The following is a 14,768-nucleotide window of genomic DNA, read 5'->3' as shown; positions in this document are numbered from 1 at the left end:
AGAAAGCAAATGTTTTGAGAATGATGATGGCAACAAATGTACAAATGTGCTTGACACAATGGATGGATAGATGGATTGTGATGAGTTGTACGAGCCCCAATAAAAATTTTTTAAAAAGATGATGACAACATATGTGCAGATGTTTGATCAAAAGGATGTATGTATGGATTGTGATAAGAGCTGTGAGAGCCCCCAATAAAATGATTTAAATAAAAGTCAGCCTTGGAATCCCTAGGGGGCAGTTCTACTCTGTCCTCCAGGCTCTCTGCGCAGTTGGAACCACTCAACGACAGCGTGGAAAAGGGGCCACACAACTGTTCCTGGATGATCCGTAGCTGCTCCACCCTGGCGGAGGCTGCCGGGGTCAGGCCGGATGGAGGGGTGAAGTCCCACTTGCACACCCCTCCTGAGCTGGTCCCATAGCAAGCAGAGGGAACTCCCTGCAGCCTCACCTCGCCAGGACCCAGGTGGCGAAAGAGAGCTGTCGGCTGGGGCTCCAGTGGGGAGAACGCCTTTCCTGATGGACATGAGGCAGCCGTTGGGGACTGTGCTTGGCCAGTCCTTTCATCTCCCTGGCCCTCTCCCCTGACCCCGGCTCTCCTACCCTGCTGGGCTCAGGAGACAACTCCAGGAAGTCTCAGCCACAGAAGGTCAGCCTCAAGTGGTCTCGAAGCAGAGGTCACTACCCTGAACACCCCTTAAGTGCTGGAGTTCAAGTGGCCAAGCAACTGCCCTAAGGACGTGAGGGGCTACTGGAGTGGGGGCAGGGGGAGGGGGCGAAGGACAGCCTGTTTCAGGAAGTCTAGAGCGGCAGCCTGTCACCTCCATGCTGGCAAAGGATACAGCTGGCGCCGACCACCAACCTGCCACAGAAAGAGAGAGAGCAGAGTGAGTTGATACGTGGGGCCACCACAGTGCATGTACTGGGGCCTGGGCCTGACTCAGTGGACACCGGACTCTTGGCCCTGTAGGCCAGATGAGGGGCCATTCGTTCAACAGGGGCACTAAGAATCACTGCCCGCAGGAGATGCGAAGCCCACAGGGGGTTCAGTCAGGAGAGCAGAGGTGTGCCTTGACTGGTCACTGGGAGGGGACGCTTTATAGCAGGTGTGAGATGGGATGTTCACCATCAGGGGGCAGAATGTGCCACAAAAGCAAAGCTGGGAGACCTATAGGTGGGCAGGCGGCCCAGGGCCATGAAAGCAGAGCCCTCAGGACTCACCGGTCCAAAGGCCATGGCCGAGGCCATGCTGCTCTGGGGCAGCGGCATGGGATGCTGGGAGTTTTAGAGATATAAACATTTATTTTTATTTATTTATTTTGAGGTTTAAACATTTAAAGACTCTGCCTGATTCTCAACACCACACTCTCTGTGTACACACACACACACACACACACACACACACACACACACACACACACACGAGTGAAACCTCCAGCCCAGGGGCAGCGTGCGGGTGGGCTCGTCAGATCACTCCCTCTGCCTTTGAACAAGAGGAGGTGATGTAAGGATGGATAAACCCAATGTCAGCAGTAATCCCAGCAGGTACTAATGATATAATTCCATTTCAAAAAGTGGCATATCCTTTGGAATACTTCTGCAGGGGCCCTCGGGGAACAAGTGGTTCGGGGCTTTCCTCTCGGGAGCTGGGGACAAAGTCGGGCTGGGCACTGCTGACTGGGTGAGCAGATGGCGTTCAGCCCAACCTCTGCTGGCTCTCAACATTCCCCACCGACCAAGCGGCACCCTGCCCCGCAGACGGGAGCGGCAGGGACTGGGTTCTGCCGATCAAGGTGCTTGATGGAGCTTCGCTCTTTAGGAGCAAGCAAGCGCATACACGTCAGTGTGTGCAGCATGGACACATGATGGCCTCCGAGGGCTCGGGGAAAATTCTTTTAATTTTCCCACAAACATTCTGAAACCCCGGTATGTTTCTCTTGAGAGGCAACCCTGGACAGTGAGAAAGGTTAAGCGCTCAACTATCAGCCAAAAGGTTGGCAGTTCAAACTCACCCAGAGGCACCTGGGAAGAGAGGCCTGACAGTCTGCTCCCAGGAAGCCTGGGAGTCATCGTACTGTGCACCACCGGGTTGCCATGATGGACAGTGACTGGCCGGCGAATGCACTCAGCTCAACTTCCTGCCATCGAGTCGATGCTGACTCACAGCCACCCTATAGGACAGGGCAGAACTGCCCTGTGTTAGTGTTTCCGAGACTCTGACCCAAGGACGGTTAGTGGTTTCGAACCGCGAACCTCACGGATCACAGCCCAATGCTTAACCCACACCACCAGAGCCCCTGGCAACATACTAGAGGTCTTCAAAAAAACTCCCACACAAATTCCCTTCATGCCACTTCTCCACGAACGCATCCCTTTCTCCATGAATGCATCCCTTTTTCCACGAATGCATCGGGACGCACCTGGCTTTGGACTCATTTTGTGTGTGTGTTTGGTGCAAGGCATCAATCCTTGCTTTTGGGGGACATGAAATTCTGAGTGACTCTGAATGAGCCAAGCAGAACTGAGCAGTCTGACCATCTGGCCCCAAATGCAAACTGGAAGTTCATGCAAAGCAAGGCTATTGAGCTCATGAGGCGGCGCTGGGCCCGTGTCCACGAGAGGCGCAGCTGAGTGCAAATGTGCAGGGTGGGGGACCATCTGCCTCAGAGGCCGGCTGGGCTAGCCCTCTTCGTCCTGTAAGCCTCTGGCCTCTGTAATGAAGAGGCCAGCCTGAAGGCCCCACCGCATTGCCACAACTTGGACCGGCAAGCTGGGCCAGGCCAAGCTGCTTCTTCATGGCCTGCCTCCTGCCAGTTCCGACAAGCGGCCAGTTCATCTCCTCACTTAGGAAAAACTGTCTTCCATCTTGGCGGATACCATGTGCTCCTTGCAAGTGCTGGGCAAACAAGCAGGCCCCGGTTGCCAGCTCCTTCCTCAAGCCACAAGCAGGCTTGGAGGGTGTGAGCACTTCTGTGGGCTTGGGGCACCGGGCTCTCACCTGGGGAGTCATCAAGCCTCATACCGCTGGCCTCCTCCCAGCTGTCAACTCAGAACTGGTGCCGGAGGCCAGGGTCAAAGGGGCAGGGGCCAGCTGCAGAGGGCATGGCTGTGACTATGGCAGACAGTGGCTTCAGTGGGCAATGAACTCCCCGGCCTTAAGCAGCCCGCGTTCTGGGACCCCTTCCATCTTCCTCAGTGAGGGCTCTCACTCCACGCTCATCCACCAATTTATCCATTCATGTGTTTCGTCTTCCAAGAATCCAAGAAATGAGGGTGAGGAGTGAGGCATCCTGGAAGACGGTGCGCCATTGTATGCTTCTTGTAGAGACATGGCCAGGCTCCCTATGATAGACGGCTTTGAGTCGGGACTGACTGGCAGTGAGATGGGTTGGGTTGGGTTTGGGTTTTGAATCTGCAGCTGGGCTGCCTTGGCCTGGACGGAAGCCCAGGTACAAACTGGCCTGAGAGGGACCCTGGGGACCACTGCAGGGGCTCTAAGACCCAGCTTGGATGGGGGAATGGGGTGACAGGCAGTGGTGCAGGCAGCAGGGACCAGCTTCTCATCCCCCGGGGAGAAGAGGTTGCCCTGCTGCAGCCTGGTCCGAGCTTCTGAGGCTAGATGCACTAGACCTCCATAAAAAGAAGGAAGGGCCGTCAAGGTACAAAGACTGGCCTCTCGATATAGCAAGACAGAGTGAAGAAAATCAACACCACATGCAAACAACTAGTCCGAGGGGCCATGCAAACCTCAATGTCCATTGCTCTGGGCCCTGAAGAACTAGATGGTGCCCCGCTCCAACTGCCTGCTGCTCTAAAAGGAATCACAATAGGAGGGGCTGGATAAGGTGGGAGGAAAATGTGGAACAAAACTAAAAATCGTTTAAAAAAAAAAAAGAGGCCAGGTTTATTGGTCTGGCAAGGAGAGAGTGACCTGAGACGGGGACTGAACTCACTCCCATGGATTAAACACAAACAAGCAGCGAGCAGGTGCCAGCAGCCTCCTCCAGGCAGGGCAGGGTCGGCCTGCTCCCTAAGGTTTCAGAAGCTGTCAATCTTTAACAGGAGCAAACGGCCTCATTTACCTCACTCGGGCGGTGTGGGTGAGGGTTTCAATGGCTGACCTCCTGGCTAACAGTCAGCACTTGGTCCAGTGGAGCACAGGGTTCCTTTTTTTGGCTTACAATTAGAGTTTTTAAAAAAAAATCTTCCACGACAACTCTGAGAAGCCTGAACCCACTACCTCGGAACTGATTCTTGCTCAGAGCAACCCAGCATAGGGTTTCTGAGGCTGTTGGTCTTCGTGGGAGCCGAAAACCTCATCTTTCTCCCATGGAGTGGCTGGCAGGTTCCAACTGCCGACCTGTAGGCTAGCAGCTCTCAGCGCTTAGCTCATGGCCCCACAGCTCTAACAGGCAGCATGAAATCAACTCAGTGGACACAAATACCCTCCTGCTTTTTCCCACGGAAAATGGTCAGAGAGCCCTGGGGCTTCAACAGAAAGTGCTGGGCTGCTGGTGCTCGCCACAGGGAGTGGGGGGGGGGGGGGGGGAGTCTAGGGCTGGCTGGCTTTACCACCCACCCCAGGGGCCAGCAGGTTGGTGGGCAGTCCCTGGGGTTGTGGAAGGAGAGGGGTGTAGCCAGGAGCAGGGTGGTTAGGCCTGGTTGGTGTTCTGGAAGACTGGTGCATGGGGAGTTGTGTAGAGAGGTAAGAGTGCTGGCGCCCACTGCTGGCAGCTCTGAGCGGAGCTTTGAAGACAGCTAGCCACAGAGCGACCAAGCTCCCTCAGCAGAGGTACCAGAACCCCGAAACCTGGCAGCAAGCAGGCAGCCCAGGAGGGTGAGGTCTAAGGAAGTCAGAGGCCCCCGTGGCCTGGCAGGGCTGCCTAGGAGGCAGTCCTACGGTGAGCAGAGAGACCATGAACAGTGGGCTCACCGCCTACCCCGCACCCTCGCCCCCACCCCCAGCTTTGGCCATGCCGGGTCCTGACCCCTACCTGGAACCTCAGGCAGACAGGCTAGGCCCTTCCTCCTTTCCCAACCTCCACTGCCCCGAACCCTGCCCCTAGCCTGGGCCAGACAAGGGCCTCACACCCCCTTGAGCCTTAGTCCTTCTAGGCCCTCACCCCTCACCGCCCCCCCCTCCCCCCGCCAGGCTGAGCTATGCCCACCCTCATCACACCCCCAGCATACCAGGTCCTCACGCCTCGCCCCGCTAGGGTCCCTTTCCTCCCTAGATCAGCAGCTTTTGTGCAGGGTGTCCGGCTCACTGCAGCACCCACCACCATCCTTCGCCCCCGTCACTTCCGCCCACCCTCCCGGCCTTGCCTCTCCAGCCTGGCTTGCAGTTCCCCAGAGAAACTCGGGAGACCAGGACAACGGGAAGGAAAGCCGCCCAGACGCAGCGCTAGCATTCAGGTGGCAGAGACCCTTCAGGTGCCAGGGGTCCCGGCCCTCACTTCCCCTGCTGCCAGCCTTGCAGAGTCAGTCCCTACGTCCGTCACAGGCTTCGCTGCACGTTGTGAGGAGGTGGGGGGTTTCCCACTTACAGTTACCCCCTCTCCTCAGACTCTTTCAGCAGGACCCGGCCAGCTGTGGGCACCCGGCAGTCTCCTGAAGAGCATTACATTAGTCAGTCTGTCGCCATCTGCTCCATCTACCCGTCTCTGCCAGGGAGCAGCTGCTGGGTTCAAAACACCTACCTTTTGTTGAGGAGCCAAGTGCTTAACCCACTGCACCACAACTCTGCCAGGCAGTAAGTAATCAACTAAGTTTTCACTGCAGCTCCCTGGCTTTGAGCCCTGGCTAGCTCGGAGCTCCTGAGCCCATGCACAGAGTGACAGGTGTGGGTCCTCAGGTGCTCACAAGGGTGGCTGGGTGGGGGGTGGGAGGGTGGAGGAAGGGTAGGCTAAGGTGAGTGGGGCAGCCTCTAGGGGCAAAAGAGCCCCAGGTTCTCACTGGTGGGTTCCACTGGCCAGAACCCAAAGTTCTTGATCACTGAGGACCACATAGATACAGTGTCCATTATGAGCCAGGGGATCGCTCAGCCACCCTGTGTCCTGTGTGCAGCGGCAGAACCCACAGAAAACTCTACCCAAGCCCACTCTGCAGGCACCCTTGGCTCCGGGCCACAGACTAGTTGGCGCAGCACCCCCAGCAGCTGGGAGGATGCAGGCACCCATGTCTACAGAGGCACAGGCCTGGTGCTCCCATGAACAAGCGGCCACCCTGTGATGGCTTTTCGGAGCCAGCCGGCCAGGCCTCTGGGACAGAATCAGCCTTGACTGTCCCCACACAACTCAGGGGCCAGAAGAGCAGCCCCAAGGCCCATATTCATTTGAGCTCCATTTTAAAGGCGAGTTAAAATAAACACCAGGGATATTTATAAGGCAAATAAATCTGGCAGACGCAGCCCCCTCCAAGTGTGAGCAGCAGCCTCCCCTCAGCCCCAGCCCAAGCTGATAAAACACAGAAATGCTACTGTAGACCCTCCAGGCTTATTTTGACTACAGCAGAGGAATGTAGCATGTAAACACGGACTCCCATATTACACTGTTACAACTTGCATTAACAGCAGCAGACAAAAGCGGTATTTTCACAGAAGCATCGTACAGGGGAGATAGCTCCAGCTTAATTTTTTTTTAAACCATTTCCTCACATAAATCATGCTCAGAGCCAAGTGGATGACTGTTACATTGCAAATGTTTCTTTCTTTCTGTCTCCTTCAACAATAACATACTTAAGATTCCTTCTCAGTGTAAGTGCTTGAAACAATAAAAATCTAAATGTGTGTTTTTGGGGTGTGTGTGTGTGTGTGTGTGTGTGTGTGTGTGTGTTTTCTGAAGAAAATAAACACTGCTGATTCTTTGCAGACCACACTACCTGGGGCGGTGGCATCCCCAGGTGGCATGGACTCACAGAAGAGCTGGGTGTCCCTCTGTCCCAGCCCACTGTCAGCAAGTCATGGAAGAAGTCTGGGGAAGTCCAGAACCTTCTAGGGGTGGGTGATGATGGCTTGAGGATGTGGCAGGAAAATAAGGCAAGAAGCATAATAATTTGGACAGGAATGAGGTGGGTAAGAAATGGGGTGGGGGTGGGGCGGCAGCAAACAGAGGACACTGTGCTGGGCACCAGCAGAGTTGAGGGCAGGCAGCACATGCAGACTCCGGGCATCCACAGCAAAAGACTGACACCCCCCCCACTGTGTCCATGTCCAAGCAGGGGAGATCAGCGGGTGTGAAAATAGACATGCTTTTCTGCGTGCTGCCTTGTAAGAAGCCCCCATGCCAGAGGCGTGGAGGGAGGGGGCAGGCAGGGATGGGGGGGGGCACTGGATGGAGGGCAGTCAGAATACCCTCTCCCCAGCTTCTCAACGATGCAGACGCATGACGCGGTGAAAAAGAGAGCCCTCGGAGATGCTTGCCAGCAGTGGCAGGACCCCACCACATTCCATGCAGAGCCTGAAGGGTCCCGTGAGGAAGATGAGCAGAGTCTGGCCACACATGTGAGCGCACTGCTGACGCAGAGTGGAACTGCCCGATGGGGCTGCCTGGCGGCCAGTCTTTTCAGGAGCAGTACGCGCATCCTTCTCCCGCGGGAGCGAATTCTTGCTTAGCAGCCCCATACTTCATCCACTGCACTACCGGCCTCCACATCCATGACTGCAAAATTGACACCAACTCACTGCTGACTCAATGACCCTCCGGGGCAGGGTAGAATGGTCCCTGGGGATTGCTGAGACTTTAACTCTTCACAGGAGTAGAACGTCTCATTCTCCAGAGGAGTGATTTCGAACTGCTGACCTTGCGTCACTGTACTACCTGGGCTGCTCCACATCCCACATGCGCTCACAAACATCTGGAGACACTCTCACACTCATGCACACTGAACACACACACACACACACACACTCACATGTTCTTACACACACACTCACGTGTTCACAAACACACACTCACATGTTCACACACACACACACACACACCTATATAGATACCCTTTCACACTTCAGCTCCCACACCCAGGACACACACATGCTCCCCACCACACGACACAGAAACACATGCACACAGGGCTGTGCGCGTGCACACATACACGTGCAGACAGGCACACAAGCCGGGGAAGCTGGGCACCATGATGACCAAGCCTCAGCTGCCCTCTGGTGGCCATCCTGGTCCCTGCAAGCATGGTGTCCTCTGTGGGCTGAGGTGATGGATGCACTCAGCACTTGCTGGAGGGGCATCAGGCCGACTGCAGTTCTCAGGGTTCTTTGCTCCATTTTAGGGAAGCCCACCTTTGATGGTGGCCAGGGGAGGGCTAGGGGGCTTTGCCAGGTGACCTGGCCCTACTTTGCCCTTCAACACCCTCCCCAGTGCCCATGCTGGCGTCTCATCCCTGGGGCTGCCAGGACCCTGTTGGAAAGTCAGTGCCCTAGACATACAACTCACACTGTTACATACAACAGACACTGGGCACCGGCAGAGGGCAAGAGGAACGGGCTTTCTTTTCATTTTTATAAATGAAGGGGGACCAGTACCCCAGTGAGGACCAAAGCTGAGTCCCTCTAGGGACCGACAAGTACATGCGTGCCTGTGGCAGGGCCTTACGTCTTTCCGGGGGACTCCTTCAGCCAGAATATGTCGTCGCTTGTAATTCCATACTCCAGGGCACCATCAACCTGTCAAGAAAAGGGACCAGTGTGAGGAGACTTGTCAGGCCTGCTGCAGGGGTTTCCTCAGCTCCACCACAAACAAGCACCCCAGGAGTGTGCGGCATCTGTGGGGACAGAGGTAGGCCTCTCTGATTCTGGCTCAAACCACCATCTGCCCCGTCTCCGAAAGGAACATGTGGTCGCCAGGCAGGCAGGGAGGGGCTTTCTCCTCTGGAACCTTCTCTTTCATTCAGACACCAGGCACAGAGGCTGAGGTGGGTACAGGTGCTTCAGGGGCCACTCAGAAAGAGTACTTGTGAAGGGAAGAGATAGAAGGGGTGGGAAGTGAGGGAGCAGCCCCCGAGGGTTCCAGAAGGGCCAGAATCAGAGGAAGGTGGTCAGGTGGGGTCGTTTCTGGGGATATCTGGGTCAAAGGTGATGGAGGTGGCGCCACATGATCAGAAGAACCCTGTCCTCAGGGTGAGTGAAAGTGGGGGGAGTGCAACCGTGGGGAGCCTCTCAGGATGAGGGCTGGGAATAAGAGCGCCTGAGGAGCAAGGGGGGGTCAGCTCCCAAGGGCCACGCTGAAGGCTAGACCTACCAGGCCCTCTTGAAGCACCAACCCAGGTGAGTTCTGGGCCCCTGGAATTGCTACGGATCATCCTGTTCCCAAGTGACCTGAAGTGGGGCAGCTGCACGTTTAGGGCCCCTCTTCCTGGGTTGTGAGAGCACCACGTATTCACTAAGAGGAAACAGGTTTTAAACAGTTTACAATTCTAATTGACAGGAAAAATAATGTCCAGAATTTCTGAGGTCTGCGAAAGGCAAATGAAAAGCCTGTAAAATCATCCGAGGCAGAGTCCAGCAAGTCTCAGCGAGCAGCCCAGGGAGGAGGTGATGAGGCAAGGCAGGGAGAAGATGGGACTCAGAGGCTCCCACTTCACCCCTCCTTGGCGTGAGCCAAAGACACACACTGCCACTTAGTAGGGCTGCAGCAAGAGAGCTGCATCCATCACCGGGTCTGTTGTCACTACCTTGAAAACTCCGGGCGAGGTTAACTGAAAGAGGTCCGCAGATAGACACATCACTGACTAACCAAGCCCCAAAAGAATACTGGAAACGGTCACGAAGAAATGGCCACTGTGTCACAAGATTAATGACAGACTTCACACCAGAAACTATGGAGGCCAGAGGTAAGTGGGATGGCATGATAAAAGTGATGAAAGTTGTGGGGCAGGGAGAACCAAGAATTCAAAACTATCTTTCAAAAATGGAAGGCATATACAACCACTGTGGAAAACGATATGGCGCTACCTCAAGCAACTCGGAATAGAAATCCCCTATGAGCAGACAATCCCTTTTCTGGGTCTATGCCCTAAAGAAGTCAGAGACAAAGCATGACCAGACAGATACACGTCCATGTTCACAATAACAAGAAATTGGAAACAGTATACACACACAATGGAATCCTACGCATCACTAAAAAACAATGATGAAACCATGAAGCTCCTCATGACATGGATGGACCAGGAGACTATTATGCTGAGTGAAGTTAGCCAATTACAAAAGGAAAAATATTTTATGAGATCACTGTGCTAAGGAGAGACTTGCATACCAAATGGAACAGATGATGGGAGTTCCCAAAGGGGTGCGGGGGAGTGCATGGGAGGGAAGATGAAGCAACTAGAGGAGTGACAGGTGTTGACTTGGGTGAAAGGGAGGATGAAGGACCAAGAGAGGGAGAAGAGAAATTAGAGGAAGGGACAGGGTAGAATACAAGAACGTTGATGAGTGGTTTGAATTGTTCAATGCAGAGTTAATAGTTGTGTCAGTCTGGGTACTACAGAGAAACAAATCCACAGAAACCCCTATGTATAAGAGAGAGTTTTATATAAAGAGTAAGTTCCCATCAAGAAAACATCCCAACCCAGTGCTGCCAAAGCCCACAAGTCCAACATTAGCCCATATGTCCCACACCAATCCATAAAGTCCTCTTCAATCTCACAAAACAGACGCAATGATACCGCCTGCAGGAGGAAAGCCGAGTCAGTGAATGTGTAAGCATCTCAGCACTGGCAGGGGTCTCCACACGGCTGCTCCAGCACCCAGGGTTGCATCGGGGTAGGTCCATGTGGTTTCTCCTCAGGGATGTCTTGCAGGAAGTCAGCCTTGCCAGCTGAGGCAGGGAACTGGCTAAGTCAGCTGCACCCTGGTCCGACCATCAGGAAGCAAGAGACCCGAGAACTCGAAAGGCGAAAGGCGAGGCTCACCGAGCCATTTATTCCTCTGCCCTTCAGTTAACCCCACATGCGTTTATCGGCCAGGTTGGCACAATAAAATAACTACCTCAATGCACCCCTTGCCAACCTGGCACCTGTACATAATTCTTTAGCTTCACGATTGAAATTAAGTAACACCTACACCTTAATCCTATAACTCTGTGAATATGTTCCCCCACCTATGAAAGTTGGTAAGCCAACCACTTCATGCCTTTATCCCAATTTTGAGTATCCAATCTATATACTGCCCACTTACATCAATCCAGTTCTCTGAGGAGACAATCATATTTTTCGACATGAAGAGTCTTCATTCCAGTTGGAACCTTGTGAAGTCGGTATCCATAAGCTAAGTCAAATCCGGACAGGCCATCCATGAAGTCAGCAACAAATGCACCAGTTCACAGGCTCAAAAATCTCCAGCTGGTCGGGTTCTGGTCAACTCAATGTGGGCTGCCTCACCCAGCCTCCACAGGGTGCCCATTGGTCACCTTGCCTTTACACCATGGGCTCTCACCAACTCAACAAGTCTAGCCCCCTCATGCTGGGTCATGAATCTTAGACCAGTCAACCCACTCTCGTCTTCTCCTTTTTCCCCTGTAAACCAAGTCCACAGGTGTCAGTGGCCAAACTCAACCCGTCTCTTATTGCTCTCTCTCCCACTTCCACTCAACAAGTAGATCCAGGTGGTCACCTAGCAAGCATTTCAGCCTGCCAATAGGTTCCCTTTAGCATTCAGTCCTAGAGAGGAGTTTTCTTCATGGGTCCAGATTTTTTCCAGCTTCTGACAAAGACCACTGGCTTCTGAGTACTCCAAAGCACTGGGTGGGGCATATCTTTTCAAAGCTTTCTTTGCAGGCATGGCCGAAACCCATCTAAAGACCAAATTTTAATGGCTCAAAGCAAATTTTCATATTTCCCATATTTTCCCCAGAAACCCAGTAAACAGTGTGGCTTTATCTGACCTCTGGCTGGACAAAGAAGAAAAACTACCCTGAGGGAGAGGTCAAACCAACATCTACTCTCCATCTTATGACTTGTTTCTCCAGTACCCCACTCCCAAGGTACCATAATGTGTTAGTCTGGGTACTTTAGAGAAACAAATCCACAGAAACTCATATGTAGAAGAGAGAGTTTTATATAAAGAGTAAGTGCCCATCAAGAAAACATCCCAACCTAGTGCTGCCCAAGCAGCTCACAAGTCCAACATTAACCCATATATCCAACACCAATCCACAAAGTCCTCTTCAATCTCACAAAAGACGCAATGATGCCAACTTCAGGAGGAAAGCCGAGTCAGTGAACGTGTAAGCATCTCAGCACTGGCAGGGGTCTCCACACGGGTGCTCCAGCACCCAGGGCTACATCGGGGTAGGTCCATGTGGCTTGCAGGAAATGAGCCTTGCCAGCTGAAGCAGGAACTGGCTAAGGCAGCTGCACCGTGGTCCGACTTTCAGAAAGCAAGAGACCTGAGAACTTGAAAGGCGAAGCCCACTGAGCCATTTATCCCTCTGCCCTTCAATTAACCCCACATGTGTTTATCAGCCAGGTTGGCACAATAAAATAACTACCTCAATAGTCTAAATTTACAGTTTAGACTATAAAATGTAAATCCCCACTCGATCCACAATAAAACAAAAAATATAAAAATGAAGAAGATCTAAATGAGATTTAAATAGAGTCAGCTAAGGGACGAGTAGGAGAAAGATGAGGCTTTCTACTCCCATAAAGAATTTCAGGCTTGGAAACTCACAGAGGCAGTTCTACCCCCTCCTACAGAGTCATTATGAGTTGGAATCAACTTGATGGCATTGAATTGTTTTTTGGGGGGGTTGGTAAGGGACGGACACAAGGGACTGCTGAGTGGGCCCAGGTAAGTAGGCTACCAAGAGCCACACTATCAGCACTGAGATCACATTAGCTGAGTAGAGAAGAACCAGGCTATAAACAACTCCCACACACAACTGAAAGACCCACAGGACAGCGGTTCTCCACCTTCCCCATGCTGCCGCCCTGTCACACAGTACCTCATATGGTGGTGACCCCCAACCGTAACATTATTTTCGTTGCTACGAAAGGATCATTCTACCCCCAAAGGATTTGCGACCCACAGGTTGAGAACCGCGGCACTAGAGAACTGTCGATGCACAAACCCTCTTTAACGTGTTCTAGAGCCTAGCTGTCACTTTGAGAACTAAGGTCCACTTGACCCAAGCTACCTCATTTTTGACAGCCTCACCCTACACATGTGAAAACTGGACAATGGTTACGGAAGACCACAGAAGATTTGATGCGTTTGGAGGGTGGCATTGGCACGGAGACTGACGGCACCACGGACTGCCCGAAGGACAAACAAATCTGTCTGGGAAGGCCAAGCCGAATGCCTCTTGGGAGCAAGGCTGGTGAGGTTTTCTCTTACATACTTTGGACATGTCATCAGGAGAGACCAGTTCCTGTGAAAGGACCTCTTGCTCACTGGAGTGGAGGGGCAGGGAAACGAGAAGGCCCTCCAATGAGCCAGGCTGCCAGGTGGCTGCAACAAAGGGCTGGAGCAGGAATGGTCGTGAGGACGGCAGAGGAGCAGGACTGCTTGACAGTAGCCTAGGAAAGCCCATTGCATGCGGGTCTTTCTTGTTCTTCGCGCACCCCGCCCCCCCTCCACCTACTCTCCCTCTTCCCTCCCTACCACGGCCATGTCTTAACCTTCAAGGTTTCTCCCTTTGACGTAAAACCATGTTGCTGTTTTTCTTTTATGATGGTGGTGTGAAATATTTGTATATGAGATCGACTACATTTCCTGTTCTGTCCATGACACGATGCATTTGACAGTCTCGTCATCGTTTTTGCGATGCATACTATTCCATCACGCGCATGCACGAGTTGACTTATCCATTCCTCCAGATAGGGTGTGGGCTTGTTTCCATCGTTTTGCTACTACAGAGATTGCTTCAATAAACATGGATGTGCATACATCTGTTCGTGTTTTGCTCTTTATTTCTGTGGGGTTTCGACCAAGTAGAGAGATTGCTGGGTTTTATGGTGTTTCTGTCCACATTTGTGTAAGGAGGCGCCATGCTGTTTCCATAGTAACTATGCAATTCCACAATCCCACCAGCAATGGATAAGAGTTCCGATCCCTCCCCATTCTCTCCAGGATTTGTTATTTCCTGTTCTATTTATTTTTTTATTTTGATGAATGTCAATATCGGACAGTATCTCATCATTGATTTAATTTGTATTTCTTTTATAGCTAATGATCATGAGCATTTCTTCATTTGCTTGTTGGCCGCCTGGATATCATCTTTAATAAATAGTCTATTCATGTCTTGTGTCCATTTTTTTCATGTTGGAAATGAATTTATAACACTAAAGAATATAAGTCTGTCAAACAAGCAGCCATCAAGTAGAGAAGCAACAAAGCCAACACGGAAGAAGCACGCCAGCCTGTGTGATCACAAGGTGTCGACAGGAATAGGTATCAGAAATTCAAAAACAGGCAATTAAATTGACGTGAAGGAGTGTGGAAAGGGTGGAGACCTAAAACCCACCTGTAAGACACTTGGACAGGCCGTCATAGAGGGGCCGCATGAGGGGCAGGAATCCAGGGTGTGGTAGGGCACTGATGAAACTCCTAACTATCCTCTGGTTCTTTAATATTTCTTCCCCTTACTTTTTGAAAATCATTTTATTAGGGGCTCATACAACTCTTATCACAATCCATACACACATCAATTGTACAAAATTGTACAAAAGCGCATTTGTACATTCATTGCCCTCATCATTCTCAAAACATTTCCTCTCCACTTAAACCCCCGGCATTAGGTCCTCATTTTTCCCCTCCCTC

General features: G+C 52.4%; 1 protein-coding gene across 2 annotated transcripts in view; it reads right to left on the bottom strand.

Annotated features, from left to right (window-relative positions):
* Window positions 1–14,768, bottom strand: part of TXNRD2 (thioredoxin reductase 2) — a 77,978-nt gene that overhangs the window by 36,138 nt on the left and 27,072 nt on the right. For both annotated transcript variants that reach the window (XR_006680144.1, XM_004701202.2), the window contains exons 7-8: window positions 8,605–8,675; window positions 844–863 (exon numbers count right to left, since the gene is read on the bottom strand). Coding sequence is in view for 1 of the 2 variants with exons in the window: in XM_004701202.2 (XP_004701259.1) it covers window positions 844–863; window positions 8,605–8,675 (91 nt within the window). In the remaining variant the exon portion in view is untranslated. The remainder of the gene's footprint in view (window positions 1–843; window positions 864–8,604; window positions 8,676–14,768) is intronic.

The sequence above is a fragment of the Echinops telfairi genome, unplaced genomic scaffold (assembly GCF_000313985.2).
Source record: "Echinops telfairi isolate 266 unplaced genomic scaffold, ASM31398v2 ScPeMD7_70;HRSCAF=299, whole genome shotgun sequence".
Lineage (NCBI taxonomy): Eukaryota > Metazoa > Chordata > Mammalia > Afrosoricida > Tenrecidae > Echinops > Echinops telfairi.
Note: the sequence above shows the minus strand (reverse complement) of the source record. Positions and strands in the feature narration are given on the sequence as shown.